This window comes from Pholcus phalangioides, unplaced genomic scaffold (assembly GCF_987345545.1).
Source record: "Pholcus phalangioides strain wild (caught in Gottingen) unplaced genomic scaffold, Ppha-v1.0 ptg000010l_1, whole genome shotgun sequence".
Lineage (NCBI taxonomy): Eukaryota > Metazoa > Arthropoda > Arachnida > Araneae > Pholcidae > Pholcus > Pholcus phalangioides.
The window spans coordinates 37321780-37341288 of NW_028301603.1; the positions used below are offsets into that span (position 1 = coordinate 37321780).

General features: G+C 40.2%; 1 protein-coding gene across 1 annotated transcript in view; it reads right to left on the reverse strand.

The window, feature by feature from the left end:
- Positions 1-16186, reverse strand: part of LOC149081386 (TNF receptor-associated factor 5-like) — a 40936-nt gene extending 24750 nt beyond the window's left edge. Inside the window, exon 1 of the mRNA XM_089238207.1 lies at positions 15831-16186. Coding sequence (XP_089094333.1) covers positions 15831-16049 — 219 coding nt within the window. The 5' untranslated portion in view covers positions 16050-16186. The remainder of the gene's footprint in view (positions 1-15830) is intronic.
- Positions 16187-19509: the final 3323 nt, after the last annotated feature.

Here is a 19509-nt window from a genome sequence, read left to right on the forward strand (position 1 = left end):
TCGAACCCCACAGTGGTGGTCGGCTGAAGTTGGTTTCCTGTGGTTCCCAACTTCAAGGCGCAAATGCGAGCCGATCTCCCCGTTAAAAAGTCTCGCCACAGAGAGCAACAGTCCTACAACGATAAATCATTCAATCATAACACTTCACTCATAGTTAGAAAAAAACTGGTGGCAGATGGCAGCACTACACATAACAAGCATTACAGAGAAACAAAAAACTTCACGCCAGGTTTCACTACACGTACACGCACATTCCCGCATGTACCGATTCGTTGGGGGGTTCCGCGGGGGGGTGGGGTGCATTTGGGGTGTAGCAGTAGTAGGTAGGGCCTCCAAAAAATGGCTCGGGGATCCATGATGTTCTTAAGTCAGCCACCTCGTTGGGCAGTTTGCCTGTTGTGGCGTTGTATTTGTATTTGAAAATAGCAGAAAAGAAGATAGAAAAGGAATCACATTTCTTCCATTAAATTTAGATTTCCGTCGTTCATTTGAGAAAACTCGGTAAAAATCAAAGATAGCGAGACATCAAAAATTTCATTATAAATTTTAAAACAAAATTGGTTTTTTAAGAAAAATTAAACCAATAAAATATCCACAAAATTTCGAAGATTATCGAGATTACCTAAAAAAAATTAAAAATGTTTGAGAAACAACAAATCAGGTAAAAAAAAAGTGAAATCAACGTATTAAAATTCCTGATATAATTCGTCATTTATTCATGATAATGTTTCTTATCTCTACTTTTACGATTACTTATTAGAGTTTCCAGCATAAGGTAGATTAACGAGTCTTGCAAGTGACCTGAGATTTTGCTCTCGAGGAAAAAGACACGCCAAGAGAGGGCTTAACCCCGTTTCACTTTCTATATTTGGCCAAACAAATATGAAAAGGACGACATTCCTTTTTTCCTCGTGCATAAATTATATTTTCTGCTGTGTGTGTGACACCATTTCCCTTTGCTTTTAACTTGGAAACTCGATGGTCGAATGACCGCGATTCTCAAAACGGATAATAACTGTTTTTTACGGATGCCTTCGCTTCCCCGTATAACAAAAAGCTCTCTTACTTCCTTTTTTAAACCGTATTTTCATGCATAAAATGGGAATTTTTTTTTCCCTTTGAATAGCATTCGTGTTCGGTCGTTTTAAATGATCTTGATAATTTTATGATATCTTGATGACTTGATAATTTTTTTGCAGTATTCATTTGTCACTAAGGCCAGTATTACACTATAAAAGTTTTATAAAAGTCCTTTTATAAAACTTGACAAAATTCAACCAATAAGATTATCGGTTGCATTTGCTCGAATGTAATCTATGAGCTTTGTTGGTTGAACTTTTTTAGTTTTATGAAAGGGATTTTATCAAACTTTTATAGTGTAATACCAGCCTAAGGCCGGAGTTTTTAATAGAAGTTTGATAAAAGATGTATTGTAAAACTTGGGAGGGGGGGGGGGACAACCAATAACCCTATATTGATTGCATTCGATCAAATATAACCGATGCTCTTATTGGTTACATTTTTCAAGTTTGATAACAAAAATCTTTTACAAAACTTGAAAATACCAATAGGTCTGTCGAGCATTTGTCATGGTTTAAAAAAATAATTTTTAAATACTCTTTATGAAACTTGAAAAATGCCAAACCACTCAGCGCATGTCGTTTACATTTGAATGAATGCCATCAATAGGCTTATTAGTTGTTTTTCAAGTTTTGTAAAAGAATCTTTTAGCAAACTTTTCTAGTGTTGTCCCGGCCATAGGATGGGAAATATAGGAGCGCGATAAACGTTATAAAATTTACTAAACACTACAAAATGTCATTAAGAAACCCCCAATATTTACATTTTGTGATATACTTTGGTTAGTGAATTTCAAGCATTGTATCTACAGCAGAGTTGAGACTATAAAAGCTTGATAAAAGCTCTATTGTAAAACTTGAATAATGCAACCAATATGCGTATCGGTAACATTCGAGCGAATTTAGCCAATAAGCTTATAGATTGGATAAAGGATATTTTACAAAACTTGAAAAACAAACTTTTATAGTGTAATCCTAAGGAAAAATCTTCGCGAATAATAAGCGCGACGTTCAAGAACGGAACTGAACAATCAAGTCTTTAGCGCATCAATTTTTTTGCAAAAGTACGGCTAAGGGAGTATTATTTTTTATATTAGGAAATAATACTTAATGTATGATTAAACCGTATAATTAATAAATGATAATTAATTTAAAATTTGAATATAAACACGTCCTGAAAATGGCAACAACAACCACGTGTCGACGTGAAAATCGCGCCCACGCCCTTCAATTTCGTATTCTTTCTTCAAGGACGAGGATTATAGAAAAAATCTTGTGTTTTTATTTCTCTTATTGCACCAGCAATATTGCGCAGTTGTGCTCACTGGTACGCTTCTTTTCCACGTTATCAACAACTTGAATGTCATCGCATGAGGTTGCTTGGCGGGTAAGTTCCACGCAGCTGAACAAAGAGAAACCGTACACGCACGTGGATAGCAAGCAGCACAATAAACACAATGACACGCCGAACAGTTCCGAGACCGAACCCGCGAATACGTTGAATAATGATAATGATATTATTATTTTTTGTTGCTTTTATGCACGTAATTTCTTCTCATGAATAAAACATTCCTCAAGGAGCGAAAAGAAACGTAACCATGAAAAATTTCTCGGAAAATATTCCCGTGAAAAAAAAAAAAAAAAAACAACCTCCACCACAAGAAACCATTCGCCACTCGTCAAATTTTTCTTGTGTTAAGCATTTCAACATTCATGTTGTGTAAAGGTTACTGGAAATGGCCCACGCCCATCGCTGGAACAAGGAAGAACGCAAATATGGAGCTCCGTGGAATCAAAAATCAAATGATAGTCAGAGCAGGACCAGCCCTTTACTAGATGCGGGGCCCGGTGCGAAAATAATGGCGGGGCCATTCGGCTCGGGGTTTTTTTTTTTCTTTTCCGGAGAGAGAGGGGAATCGAAAATTCAGAAAACGGAAATCGTGAAATTTCAAAATAAATGTAGAAGATACAAATACAACGCCAAAACAGGCAAATTGCCCAACGAGGTGGCTGACTTAAGAAATCATGGATCCCCGAGCCATTTTTTGAAGGCCCTACCTACTACTGCTACACCACACATGCACCCCCCCCCGCCCCAACGAATCGGTACATGCGGGTATGTACGTGTAGTGAAACCTGACGTGAAGTTTGTTTTTTTGTTTCTCTGTAATGCTTGTTATGTGTAGTGCTGCCATCTGCTACCAGTTTTTCTAACTATGAGTGAAGTGTTATGATTGAATGATTTATCGTTGTAGGCCTGTTGCTCAGCTCGGTTGAGCTAGTAGACAGTATACGGGGTAACACATGGGAAAGGGTGGTTCGAGGGGAACGAGCCGAGTCACATCCAACTAACGGCCGAGCTACGGTCCTGGCTATTCGCGGAAATGTGTGTCAAGACCTTAAGAAGGGGTTTCCAAAATTTGATCCTTAAGAGGAAGGGAGTTCAAAAGTTACGTAGAGAAATCACGCGAAGCTATATTTATATTTTTTAACGAGGAGATCGGCTCGCATTTGCGCCTTGGAGTTGGGAACCACAGAAAACAAACTTCAGCCGACCACCACTGTGGGGTTCGAACCCGGATCCTCGCATCGCGAGTCCGTCACTATAACCACTCGACCACCACAGCGGACGATAATTCTAGTACCCACGAAAATTCAGAATGTATGAAAAAAAAAAAAATAATTCCAGCATGCAAGAAATCCAGAATAAAGGAAAGAAATAATTCAAGCATCCATGAGTATTCAGAATAAAATGAATAAATAATTCCAGAATTAATGAAAATTCCGAGATTATTACAAAAACAATTCCAAAAATGCGGTAGAAACTCAGAATGACAGTTCCAGGATTTATAAGAATTTAGAATTAAATGAGAGAAATAATTCCAGCATCATGGAAATTCAGAGTAAAAGGAAGAAATAATTCCAGCACTTATTTCTTTCATTGATTCTGAATTTTCATAATTCCAGAAATGATGAAAATTCAGAATTTACTAAAAGAAGTAATTCCAGATAAGGTGGAAATTCAGAATGTATGAAAGAAAAAATTCCACAACTATCTCTTTCTAAATAATTATACAGAAAATTCCAGAATTTTTTTCTCTAGATGGAAATTCAGAAAATTCCAGAATTATTTCTTTCTAGATGGAAATGCAGGTTTCCAGAAATTTCTGTCACCTCCAAAACGCGGGGCCCGGGGCGCGCACCTATCCCACACCCCTAAGGACAGCTCTGAAACAAGAGAGAATCATTTATTCAGTTATACGGAAAGCGTGATTTCAACAAGATTCCGACATCGGCAATCCAATTAAGACGGGGGAATCTATCACTAAAAAAATGCACACATAAAAGCTGTTACTATGATGCAATTCATCTCTCATAAGGATGGATATACGCGTGTTACGCAGCTGGTAGCCAAAACGCCAACAGCAATACAGTTGTTGAAACAACGTGCGTTTCGCAACCCGTGGAATTTGGCCTTCAAACATGCAAACAAAAGCCCTTTTTTTCCCCCTGTTTACTTTCTTTTTTGGATAGTCGTTTTCCTGCCTTTTTATGAACGGAATGGCTACAAGAGCGGAACTTCGTTGGCAGACCATGGAAAATTATGGAAACTGGGAATCGATTTGAATAGTAACTGCGGTGTGTGGCGAAATCCGCTTTCGGGCAAACTTTCACGTGCGAATTCGGGGTCAAAATATTAATAACCGGGTGCTCGAGTACGTTTTAGATCTCGTTTGAACACGTCACTTATTCGATATGCATATCGCCATGAATGATAATGCGTATAACGTTGATTGTTATAATCGAATGGCACTTAATACATAACGCAATTTCTCGGTTGACAGTCCGTTTCCAAAGTCTTGAAATAGGAAACTCCTTTGAATAGAGGGAAGTGTATGAAATGTCGTGCACTCAAATTAACTTGAAATTGTTGTGCAAAATATTATACACATGTTGGTTTTAAAAATGCCCATTTAAATGTGCACGATTAGTAAACACGGTATTCATCTTTTTTTGGTGTGAGCTAGCGGTTCTAAACCTTTTCCTGACTCGCGGAGCCCTTTTTCAGTGTATAATTTATATGGTGGAATCCTGTTTGAATTGAGGATCCCTTTCTTAGTATATAATTTATGTGGTGGAACCTTTTAGGCTTCCTTTTTCTTATTTACTTATCAAATTTATTGATGTATTTTGTTTTCCTCGAGTGCCTGCGGAGCACCGGTTGAGAGCCGCTGGTGTAGGTGACTAACTTAGTTGAGACGATCCTTCATATTTGCGACAACTGTACAGAAAACTAGTCCTCTTCTAAACCCCTGAAAGTAGAACGTATCCGGAAAATTGACTGCCGCAGTTAAACCAATATCTTTCGTCAATTTTGCATTTATTTCTTTCAACAGTCATTCATTCATTTCTTTCATCAATTCTGTATCCATTTCTTTCATCAGTCATTCATTCATTTCTTTGAGCAATTCTGAATTCATTTCTTTCATCAATTTTGCATCATTTTCTCTCAACATACTACATTCATTGCTTTCACTAATTCTGAAATATAACTTACCAACTTCGGGTCTAAGGAGCCTCGAAATTATTTTCGTACCAATCGCTCGCGTCTGATAGGCGGCCCTGTGCTTGATGACGTAATGTTAAGTGGCTGGATTTTCATTGATTTCAGTATTAGAGCAGTGGAATTCCCATGGTGTGTTGCAGAGACCGTCACAGGTAAAAGATGTTTGTTCGAAAGGTAAAAAAAAAAAGAATCATCAGATTGCCCCCTCCAACATTAAATAGCACCCCATGCGAGCATTCCATGACGAGCACCGAACTCGGAAGTCCCTCCTCGTTATCTGTTGCGGTCATAAAACATGAATAAATAGCAATGAGTGCATACGTGAGAAAAAGAAACGTGGGCGTCGCCACTCCCTCAATTCTTGGAAACCATGGTGCAGTCCGTCTCTGTACACACACGCACTTACAAGAGGAACTACGGGTCACGTACTTGGGAAATAAAAGAGAGACCCATTAGGTAAAAACACCATTTATTTACACCTCGGTTGCGGCCGAAGAACGAAAAATGGCCGTTTCTGGTCGGCTGATGGATATTTCATTGGCTTTCCCCCCGCCGCGTTAATGAGACGAGACGAGATTTTGTTGAGACCCGGAATCGTAAATATTCTGAATGATTGGTAAAAAAGGCACGTTGAGATACTACGGGCTGAATTATGGCGGATTGTACTCACGTGGTCGGGACAAAAACCTATCGCGAATACGACGTGAAAGGGTCCTAGAACCCATGAAAGTTCCAGAGTACGTGGAGGAAATAATTCCAGCACCCATGAAAATTCAGGAAAAAACAACGTTAAATGCGGGTAAGACGGTTTTTTCCCCGCTTTTGGAGCTGCACCTTTTCCCAAACTTTCCTTCGTTTTTCGAACATCTCAGTGGATATTGCACTTGGAAACATAGGATTTTTTTTGATGGCATCAAGAGATACGGGGGAACAACTTTCTGATTGGGTTTTGGGGGCACACGGAAACTGTATAAAAAGTTACTTTTTTTATTTTAATAGCTATACAACCCTGTGAAGCATGAATGACATATCTGAGTGCTACACGTTATTTGGAAACTTTTCCTGACTAAGAGTATATCTCTAGGATCAACGATTTGCCAGTAAAATGCGATATCCCATTTGCTATTCACCCTGTATACAGTCGAATCCCGTTATAACGAACTCCAAGAGACCGGGGAAATCACTTCGTTATAAAGGAATTCCAGATCTTTGTATTTCTCCTACGTAAACTTATTTGGGGGATTAGAAAAGTGTTCGTTAATACGAGATTTTCGCTACAACGGTATTAGTTAAAACGGGATTCGACTGTATTAAGGGTGCTCAACTTTTGAAAGAGCGCAGGCCCCTTCATCGGTTTGAAAACGTGTCGCGGGCCGCTAAAGGGATCTGGAACAGCATCACAGGTCACTCAGATTATCTGTAGGTGTGTCGCAGATCACTTAAGTGGCATGGAACTGTGCCTCACGGGTTGCTTACGTAATCTGGGAATGTCTCTGCGGGCCACTTAGGGGCCGTTCAAGTACTACGTCATCATCGATGGGGGGGGGGGTTCCGATTTGCTGACTTTTGATGACAAGGGGGAGGGGGGGGTTCGGATAATGCTTACGTCATCAACCACCCTTTATGAAAATATGAGTTAGGATTCAGAGGGGCAGAGCTGATGACGAAATTTTGCTGACAAGGGTGGGGGGGGGGAAGGGTTAGCGGTTTGCTGACTTTTGCTGAAAAGGGGGGGGTCAAAAATGGCTAAAAATTTGCTTACGTAATACTTAAACGGCCCCTTAAGTCAGGGCTTGACTAATCCTACGCCTCAAGCGATAAATATTCGGACTGGGGGTGCCTAAGTTTTCTATCTGTCCATAAATTTAGTATAGAAGTCTGAAGAGGCAACGCACAATTCTCGGAATTTTATGTCTTATTAGTCTAAGGGGATCACCAAGTTCCTGAGAAGTCAAAAAGTATCAGTACAGTCGAATCCCGTTTTAACGAATACTGTTATAGCGAAAATCTCGTTTTAACGAACCCTTTTCTAATCCCCCAGATAAGTTTGCATAGGAATATTGCAAAGACCTGGAATTCCTTTATAACGAAGTGATTTCTTCGGTCTCTTGGAGTTCGTTATAAGGGGATTCGACTGTATTATTTTGGACCATTTCTTTCGGCAAAAAAAAAAAATCTTGTCTAAGAAATTGGGCCGGCGCCAAAATTTTTTTACGATTTGTCGTAAATGTATCGTGGGTCACTCATGTGATCAGTGAATATGCTGTGGGTCCCTTGAGTGATATGTAAATGTGCCACTTAGTTCATTTTTAAAAAATTAGGTTGAGAGAGAGGTCACGGGCCAGATCAGATGACTCCAACGATCACATTTGTCCCGCGGGCCATGGGTTGAGCATGCAGAATATGTATGGTTATATCAGCCGTTTTTAATTCGATGGCGGCCTATAATTTAGAATTAGTCGTTGACATGGGCCAGCCATTTTGAAAATTTCGGGGGGGGGGGAAAGATTCAAAAAAGGAGACAGATATTGTAATTTCATGTTAAATCATGTCCGGAACAGCACGTTACCGATCAGAGGGAACATGACATGGTCACAAATACATCTTATACCACTTACGAACGCGCTCCCAATGAAGTCTTCATTTAATGAGGAAAGCGACCTTGCAGGTGAGCACGACAAGTAAATGTTTTGAATCGAGGACATCTTCCCATCGATTCCATGTCGACATGAAAATTTCAAAACCGTTTCCGGGTTCACGACACGTTCGACATTATTTCTGACCTTCCACTTAAACAGAAGTAAATGTCGGAAGAGAAGAGTCCGCACATTAAAATGATGTTTCGGTGTCACGACATCTTTTCCTGTCTCCGGATTAATCTCGATAACGTCACGAAGGACGGCGACAAACCGACAATCATGTGACCATCGCCACCGAACACCTCGAATACTAAAAATAATGCTCCATGTTTACGTCATGTAATGGACTGAAAGAGAGAGAGAGAAACGCGAAGGACGCAAACAATTGTGAATAGGACGTGAATCAAACTGCAAGGGCTTAGGTACGAACGAATCGTATATCATAGTAAATTCGACTTATTCGGTACACTAACAAGCGTGGTCATTCGGAATATGGTCGATAGGTGCAAACAATGCCTTTCTAAATTAGGCCAAACAAATCTCTCGCATACATCCTACGAAAATGCTTAAACAAAATCAGGCCCCCATTTATGATAGCATTTGATACCGCGGGACCGCATGAAAACCTTTAGCATAACTTTAATATCTAACACTAGTTTGAGCGGGAGGGGGGTTCTTAACTAGGGGTCCTTTGCAGGGCTGGACCGACATAATAGAGAAATTTCATGACTTCTCGCGCTGGACATTCTATATTCCGCATACGATACCGATCAAATGCGTACTTCTTCGATGGATATACAAGGATCCTCGGCCACATTTATATTCCTCAGCTAATCTTGACATTAAGCGGACCGTTACAGGCTTGAATATTCATTCGCCAAGTAATGAAGTAGGCGTAACAACGGTTGGGCGCCCAAGCGCACTATAAAGCTTCATTTTTTCACCTTTTTCGATGTGGGGGCCCCACAACCGAGAACGTATGTTTTTAATCCGCAGGCGGAACCACCTACTAATGTCCACGTCTCGTAGACAGTGGGTTTGGATTATTTAGGCTAGTATGTTTGAAAATGAAAGGAATATTTCGTCTTGAAGGGCTGTTTTCGCCTTCAATTTCATGATTGTGACTGGGTCAAGGACTGGCTGTTGCTTGCGAAGGACTTGTTTTTTTTTTTTTTATTGTTCTGCAGGAGAGCATCCGACTGTTTCGGATCGAGTAGGTGATGGGCTTCTTCCTTGAAGAAAGACGTTATTGGCAGAATATTACACGGATTCAGGAGCGGGGCTCGTAGTCATGGCCCCCCACAAGGGTGGGGTTGACAGGGTTCTCCAGCGCTGGGGCCCGGGATGATTCTCTTCCTTTTTTTGCTTTTTAACTCTATGAATTTATTATGGAAAGGGTCCTTAAAAAAAGCCTGGCCAGGGGCCCGCCAAAGATTCCAGCCTGGGGGGCCTTGCTGCAGGATGTGAGAGGCCATGCTCGTAGGTTGTAATGTTTGGTGGGAACCCCAGGGCCAGAATTTTTCACTGTCTTCCCTTTGCCCTCTCCCTATATAGTATCTTCATATTTGAAGAGCTGAATTTTTAAAAAGTAATAATGGGATTAATCTTGCTCCCACTTTATTCATGACCTATGGTTAGCGGGGTTGCCTTAACGCATGAGTTTATTCACGCACAGCCAAAAAACTCACGTCTGAAACAGTGTCTCGCAAAGTGTGTGTCGCGGCTCCTAGGGGGGGTTCGCCCACCTTTGCCAGGGGCATCGCGACGAGCTGCAGATATTGATTTGCGAGCCCATTTACGGTTTGAAATGGTTCTTTTATAAGTGAAAATACCTACTAAGCTATTCTGGGGAGCCATGCATCGCGCAAAGGGGGGCAGCAGGTGACTAAAGTTTGAGAACCACTGGTCCAAAAGAACCTTGCTAACAAGTCATCGTCACGAAGACTTCAGCTAAGCTGTCCAAGACGAGCATTCAGCTAAAGATTCGTCCTTTTAAGCGAGCATCGTCTTGGAGACGTTATTTGACACGTACATAAGCACTGCCCAGAAACTAACACCCACAATGAATTATCTCATCGTTTTAGAGAGTAATGATGAAAACTCATTATTTTTGAGATCACTATTGCAGACTCGTCGTATTGGAAAGCATTGTTATTATAAAATATAACTGATTAATGAAACAATCAGTTATAATATTGTTATTATAATATAACAATATTAACTGATTGTTTCATTATAGTATTGCTGAAGGCTCATAATCTTAGAGAAAAACGCTGAAGGCTCATTAATTTAGAGAGCAATGCTGAAAAATAGCCATTTTAGAAAGCAATGGTGGAAAAATCATAATTTCAGAAAGCAATGATAAATACTCATCATTATAGAAAGCGTTGTTGAAGACTCGTCGGCAATTTTCAAGACTGCTTAAGTTTGAATACCTGTGTGGGATGTGAGCCGAATTTCGTATCATTATGTGGACGGCTTGTTTTTTGATTACACGATTGTGACTAGGTCAAGGACTTGCAATCACTCATGAAGGACCCCCCTTTCATCTTCTCTACACGAGAGCAGAACACAGTTGATGACGGGTTTCTTCCTCTGAACCACCTTTAAAGGCAATTTTTCTTCGTGAATTTCCAAGAACAACAAAAAAGAAAGGTTTCATTTTCAGAAACTGAAAATAGGAACCCGTTTGATGGAGCCTCTGGCGCGCAGGGCGAATAACCTGCTCGAAAACTCTTTCTTCTTATTTTTACTCGAGATACATTAAAACAGGTATCGAAACCCTGGAACCAGTTTGCGTTTGGTCACCCACCATTTTTTTCCCATAGGTCTTGGTAACTCGATCGTTTATTGGAGCGACGGAAGAGGACAATTCTCTTTGAGAGGAAATCAAATTATAGAATTTTCATCTTTATATACACCAGAAGGGATTACCGCTCTCACTTTTGTGGTAGTTATGTTACTGCTGAAGTCCCGAAGTTCGGGGCACTTCACGGATTGGCTGAGAGTTTTGGCCGAAGTCCGATAGGCAGAAATGATTCGGGTTTTGGCCGGCCAATTCGCGAAGTGGCTGAAGATCCCTGGTCAATGTTCGATGTGCTGGTGTAAGGTGGTCCGGTTGGTACCCCAATCCATTTTTTTTTTCATCGCTAACGTGTGATACGTAGTTGTTTTGTACGACGTTTAAGAGGGAAGATCTAAACGTCGTTTACACGCGTTAAGGCACAACTGCATGCTCCCCTTATCCTGAAGCAGGGCCCCTAGGCTGGGATCTTTCGCGGGCCCTTCTAGTTAATTTATAGCGTGAAAAAGCAAAAAATGATGAGAATTGTCCCGGGCCCCAAGGCTAGAGCCCTGTCAGCCCCGCCCTTGTGCGGAGAGCGTATATGCTCAACCCGTGGCCCTCGGAGTCAAACCTACTTTTGTAAAAATAAACTAGGCGATACATTTATAGATCACGTAAGCAACTCGGCTCAGTTTCAGATCGCGTAAGTGACCCGAAGCGCAGTTCCAGATCACACTGTACCGCGGCACATTTTCAAATCAGGTGACTCACAGCATATTTACAGATCACTTGAGTGGCAGTTCCATATCACTGAAGTGACCCACGGCATAATTTCAGAACACTTGAGTGACCGTTTCAATGACTTCGAAAGTCTAGGCTGCATTTTCTCGTCCCCTTAAGCAATAACTTAATACCCTCTGGGACACTTCTTCTTACCAGGCAGGGACCTGGCTCTGTCCCGCTAGGGATATTAGCCATTTACTCGGTTGAGTTGGTCCGTGCTGGAGGTGTCCGACCGGGAAGCCCTCGAGATACATTCGAAGACACTGTTCTCAAAGTGCGCGTCGTGACTCTTTGGGGGGGGGGGGGTCGCCAACCTTTGTCAGGGAGGTCGCGGCGAGCTGGAGATATTGATTTGCGGGCCTATTTATGCTCTGAAGGGGTTCTTTTATATTGCAAAATAGCTATCAAACTATTCCAGGGACCTGCAGATGAACCATGAATTGGGCAAAGGAGCCGCGGATGACAAAAGTTTGAGAACCGTTTAAGCTACCTGCGGTACATTCCCAGATCAGTTAAGTACCTTGCTGAGCTGTTCCGGATCATTTAATTAAGTGACCCGCACTCTCCTTAAAATTTAACACCCTTGAATCAGACCGGAGCTCACAGTTCACAGCTAGGTTCAAAACGGGTATATATTGTTCGAATCCATTTATGCCAAACCGGAGATTAGCGCAGTGAAAACAATCGATTGATATTGCGAATTCTATTAATACAACAATATGGAAATATTTGATCATTTTATCACGGAATAAACAATGTTACGCAATCTATTGTCAACGGAAATATCGCCGGCAGATGCCATAAACGAGGGTGTTCCGCAATTTTCTTATCGATGATATCGACATACAGAGAGAGTGTTATCTAGGTTTAAAGACGAGCGATGGCAACATCAATAAAATATACAACACATGGCTCGTAAGAATGAGTTTGCATCGAGGAAGTGTCACAGAAAATATCTTTCTTATCTTTCGGTTGCGTCACCATCGGAGCCGTTATAACCGAAAAAAAGTCGCATCCGCTTATTAGAGAGCCCCAGATAACACCGACAGGAAAAAGTGGCATTAACACTAGAATTTCGATGTAAAAAGGCAGAATCCGGTCTAAAACTGACTCACGGATTGAATTCTTCAAAAAACTGAAATGCCTTTTTTTTTTTTTTGTAAATTTCGTGTAAACACTAGAGAATATTTTTAAGGATCATAGCCAAGTGAAGATCAATTTGCTAAGGAAGAGGGAGTGTTACAAGAACATTCTCTCTCGTGATTCCTTAATAGACGATTATTAAAGGGACATTGTTGGAGACGTTTTTTGTTACACAGAACATTGTTGAAGATTTCTGTTTTAACAGACGACGTTTTGTGAACATAACAAATAAGCTCGCCGTTTTAGAAAATATTTACTGCATTTCTTTCAAGAATGCTCTCTGAAACGATGAGTCTACGATGATTGTAGTCATAGAGACCATTGTAAAAACTCATTCATATAAGCACTGTTAGAAATTCATCGTTATAAAGAGAGCATTGTTGGAGTCATCGTTTTAGAAAGTATCTATCACCTCAGGGAATGCTTTTTTAAAAAAATGTCATTTCACAGCGCATTGTTGGAAACTCATTATTTTAGAGAGCATTTACTGCCTCTAAAAAAATGCTTCTTTTAAATTATTTATTTATTCAATATTGTTTGGCCGAGGCCTTTACAAGAGGATGTGGAAGTTCTGTATGATGAAAATGACGGTTGATGGTACATGAAAATTCGGAAATCGTAGTACAATCTAAAATATTTGATGGTAGGTTGTTCCAGTTAATAATAGTTCTTGGGAAGAAACTAAATTTGTGGCAATCTGAAGAGGCAAAGATGGGCTGTAATTTTTGGGAGTGATTGAGTCTAACGGAGAAATGAGAGGGTTTAATTAGAATGTTGGAAGTGTCAATATTAAAAAACCTGTGGAGGATTTTCAAAAAGAAAGTTAAACGAGAAATAAGTCTAAGGGAGGAGAGCGGTTGGATATTGAGTTGGCGCTTGAGTTCCGATATGCCGACAGATGAAGTCCAACAGTTAAAAATGAAGCGTGTGGACTTATTTTGGATAGATTCTAATTTATCTATGTTGGGTTGGGTATGAGGGTTCTAGGATTCAGAAACATAGGAGAGCACAGGGAGGATATGTCTTGTAGCACAGGTGATGGACATGACTTGTAGTTTTCCAGGTTACAACGAAGGAAAAAGAGTTTTTGGACACATTTGTTAAAGATATAATCAAGGTGAAGGTTCCAGCGCAGATCGGAGATTATTATGCCCAGGTATTTATAATGGGAAACCCCTCAGAGATCAAGGAATTCCTTTACGGGTAACTTTCACAAAAACAGTTTTTGAAGAGCAAATTCCAGGTTGAGCACCATTCGGAAATGATGGTTAAAGTTGTGTTGGAGAGATTCTTGGTCGGTATGATTGAACACTGTTTTGTAGAGATGACACAATCATCAGCGAAGAGTCTGTCTGCAGTTTAGGGAGTCGGGTAGGTCATTCATATAAATTAGAAATAGTAATGGCGAGAAGACCAAACCATGGAGTGTACCAGACTTGACATGAAGAAATGGGGAGTTCTGGCCCTTGAATGAGATAAACTGGCTACGATCAATGAGGAAGGCCTCCACCCATTTAAGCAGTTGGACATTTAGACCAAGGTTTGAGAGTTTTAGAGAAGTTTATTGTAGGGCACCCTGTCAAATGCTTTAGAAAAATCTAGGAAAATTATATCGGATTGAAGGTTTCTGTCAATGGTGTCTGATAAGTCATATATGAAAAGTGTTAACTGGGTAGATAGAGATAACGGTGATCTAAATCCATGTTTGTTGGGAACGAAAAAGTTAGTCGAGTCGAGGTGAGTACGGATTTCCTTGGCAATTATGTGTTCAAAGAGCTTGCAGCAAGAGGTGGGTTTTAGTTTTTTTAGGAGATTTACGAGACCAGCTTTAGAGAGAGAGATGGAATTAGAATTGTGGAGTGAATCAGAAAAGAAGTATTGGGGGGAAATTATTGGAATCGAAGGAGAAAACAGAAGAGAAGGCTCGGTTGAATTCGGAGGCAATATCAAGGGGAGAAGTTATGTCCGAGATGGAAATTTTGAGTGAGGAGGTGCCGGCTGTTTTTCGGGGTGGAGGAAATTCTAGAATCTTGAGGGATTTGTTTTAAGATAGGTAGGCAATGAGTTGGACAGGTAATTGGATTTATGAGAAATGAGGTCACCAGTGGAGACAGAGATTTTGTTTCTGAGGGTAGGAGAGTTAGTTTTCATTCCAGGGAACATTGTTGGAAGCTCATCGTTATGAAGAGAATTGTTGGAAAAAGTAACACTTTAGGGGAGCATTTATTGCTTCTAAAAGGGCTTCTTTTAGAAAATTTTTCATTCCAGACAAATATTGTTGGAAACTCATCGTTATAAAGAACGTTGTTAGAAGCTCTTCGCTTTAGAGCGCATCTATTTATTTACCTACAAGAATGGTTTTTTTTTTTTAAATATTTTCATTCTTGATAAAAACGTTCGATATTCAAACATTCTTGAAGACTCATTGTTACAGAAAGCATCGTTGAAGAATCATCTTTTTAGAGAGTATTGTTGAAAGCAATTTTGAAGAAAGTAGCGAAACGGCCATCGACCCTTCGTAGGTTCACGCGGGTCCATCTAGCCGCTCCCATCATTCACACCTATACACTTCCACTATTAGTTAAGACTGCCACTTAATTCATTTTGATTATCGCTGAACATAAGCAAGCAAGGCCATCTTATCAAATGGCTCGGGGGGGGGGGGGGGAGAGAGACAACAAATTTTTGGACCTCTTTTTTTTGGGGGGGGGGGCTTTTCATAAAGGGGCAAAACGTGTTGATGGAAAATCTGGAAGTATTTTCTGTCTCCCCCGGAGCCTGCACTTAATGCAGACGCCACTGAATATAATGACAAAAAAAATGCGTTCATTTACCTCTTTCTTCTCGACGGACCTCGAATCCACGGGACACTGGAACCGAGCGGACCGAACGTGATTGACGCATCGGCCGCAAAAGCCGTGTCCGCACCGGGCCCTGCTGAGCGCTGCGTCCACCGTACTGCACCGACGGCATTTGTATTGCACCGGGCACTGACTCACGAACTCCACGTTCTCCAAGTGTACTGGTACCACCGCGGCACTGTCAGGGTCCATCGTCACATAAAATTTAATCCAAATTAATTACTGATAATTAAGGAACATAAAATCTGATGCGCTGAAACAAAAACAAAATCCAATTTTACGCGTGCGCACAGGTATCGACTCGCACGGTCGTCGATTTTTGCGCAACTGAATGCTTCTATTCGTACACACTTTCCGTAGGTAAACATTTCGTGGCTGCGTTTCACTTTACCTAACGCCACCAGATGTCGCTACCTAATGAGGCCTGAAAGTTATGCAGTGGAACCTCGGTTAACGAGCCCAATTCATTTTTAGTTCGCGTTATCCGAATCGCTCGTATAACGAATTAAACTTCCTCATAGTAAATAAAAAACGCAAATATTCATTCACATAAAAATGAAAACGTCAATTTAATATTACAGCATAACACAATATCATGAATAATATAATACAATTAATGTTTTATAAACAATACAATAATCTTTACAGATTAACTTATTTTGAATGATGAGAGGAGAGACTACATTTAGGACGATTTACGTACCCATTGCTGTCTGCAAACTTCTAGTATGACCAGGCGCGGATCTATGGACGGGATGATCCCTCTCCCCTAAGCGGAATGCGAGTATGATAATTAGAGCCCGGATTATATGCACTTAAAAACTGGCAAAATATGCTCTAAAAATATGCACTAAAAATATGCAAATATGCACTTAAAAAGGCTAAAATATGCACTTAAAAATGCCAAAATATGCATTTAAAAATGCCAAATATATGTCGTCTTTACACACACATCCATATATTTTTCTGCCACCTCGTTATACGCAATTTGCCTGTTGTGTTCTTTGTATTTGTAAAATCGTGAAAAAAAGTTAAAAATTCGAAAATATGTATCAAAAATGAGAAAATATGCGCTAAAAAAAATTACTATGCATAAAACAGAGCAGGCGTGTTTTTAAAATGCATATTTTCTATTTGTTAGTGCATATTCATTCACCTCCTCACATAAGCATATACTACATATGTATGAATAACTTCTAAATACTTTTTATTTAGGCATTTTCAATTTCTGGATTGTCGTGGCTGTTCAGTAACGAAATAACAGTAAAAAAGAATTTCCGGGCTATTTCTAAAAGAATTGAACATTTTTGACGCTTACGCTGAAACAGTTGATATTTGGAAAGAAAAAACCCCGATGTTATGAAAATATTCTGAGCAACATTCGTTTGAAAACTACGAAAAAGTGATTGAGCTTCAATAAACCTTCACAAATATGCACTTATTCTGAAAATTCTTTGATTTTATGCATTAATGCTGGAAAGGGCCAAAATATGCATTTGCATATTATCCGGGCTCTAATGATAATATTGTATTCAGTAAATTTGCTGAATTTTGTTAGTAAATTATTATCGCCTTATTAAGGCCAAAATACTTGGTTCAAAATTCTCAAAGCTGGATTACGATGTTAGAACTGTATAGTCAGGCTTATTTTCGCGACCCTGAAGATAAAAGACAGTCACTCTGATTTTGATATTTAAAATGCACCCACCACGCGTTGCCACAATGATGTTACTTCGAATTTAGTATTTCCCTTCCATCTACATATATTACTTGATATTTAACCATCAATTCCCTTCCCCGCATTTATATTTTGTGTAAAAAGAAGTGTGCGTATCAGGGGCGTAGCCAGAAATTTCGTTTGGAGGGGGGGGGGGGGACCAAAGTGACAGAACAATGATTTTGGCCATATTTTTCCCTTTTTTCGGTCATTTTCTCATTCTCGCTACGCCCTTGGTGCGTGTATATACAGGTATTTCCCCCTTCACACATTGCACTTTTTTTTAAATCAATAACCCGTAGTCCAGTATGTGAGTCATGTTCAGCTTAATGAAAAGTTGTCTGTATATGTATGTTTGTACATCTCTTTTGCTAAATAAATAATAAACTTATCAGGCTCATTGGCCACAGCCCCCCTCCCCCTTCCTTAATATTTGCCAGTCTTCATATTACCCGTAGAAACATTGTGTTTGATCCCTTCCAATATTTTTGAGCTCTCGTAACTTTATATATCCTTACACTCATTACAAAACACGCGATTAACAATAATGCCCAATGCGACACCTAACGTACGTAATAAAGCGCAATAATAGACCAACGCCCAATACTAGAGGGCATAAACTAGTTTCAAGCGTGCCCCCCCCCCCCCCCACAGTATTTACCAGTCTCCATAGTACTTGTAGAAATATCGGCCTTACATTATACATCCTAATACGCATGCATTACTATACAGCGCAATACGTAACTGATCACAAGGTCCAATTCGCATTCAAAAATGATGTGCCCAATGCGAGGTACAATAAATAATATACCACGAAATCCAACAATACGTTATAAAGCGGAATACGGGACTGCATAGGCTCGAGGCCTCCCCAACCCCAAATATATGCCAGTCTACATATAACTTATAGAAATATCGGGTCAAATATCTTTTAGCCCTCGCAACATTATATATTCTAATAAGCATTACGATACACGATTAACAACACTGCCCACTACAGCTCAATGCGACACCCAACAGTACGTAATAAAGCGCAATATGGGATAAACCTGTATCCGACCTACGAGCCCTCCCCGATATTTACCAGTGTCCATAGTATTTGTAGAAATATCGGGTTTGAGCTGTCGCAACATTATAAATGTATGCATTTATAAAATGCATTACAAAACGTATGCATTACAATACAGCGCAATTGACCACAAGGCCCAATACCCATTACAATACATGACTGATCACAAGGCCCAATACCCATTACAATACAGCGTAATACGCGACTGGCTACAAGGCTTAAAACCGGGTTTTCCCAGGAGCAGGTTTCTACAGCGCGTGCAGCGTGAAAACACCGATTCGTCAAAATACCTGAATTTCAGGTTTTCAACCAATCAGCGTTTTCGCACTGCACACGACGCAGAAATTCTACTCCTAGGAAAACCCGGCTTTATACCCATTACAATACAGCGCAATACGCGACTGACCACAAGGCCCAATACCCATTACGATACGCGACTGGACTGACCACAAGCCCCCAATACAACACAGCGCAATACGCGATTAACAACAATGCCCAGTGCGAGATACGCAACACCCAACAATACCACCCAATACGATAATGCATAGACGTAACTTATATCAACCCATACACCCCCCCCCCCCGAAATATATGCCATGCCAAACTCCATAGTACTTGTAGATAAATTGGATTTGAGCCCCGCTCCCCCCAATATTTCCAATAACTTTACGCCTTCGTACACCACAATATATATGGCACGATTCCCACATTCAACTTTAATTTCTCTCACGCACATCATTTTTCCGGACCGCGGATAACATGATTCTGACTCTCCTGTATGGTTTAGATATACAAAATAATACTGTTATTTATTCAACTCAAGAGGTTCTTTTTATAGGTTACATCAATTGTATTACTTTGTATAG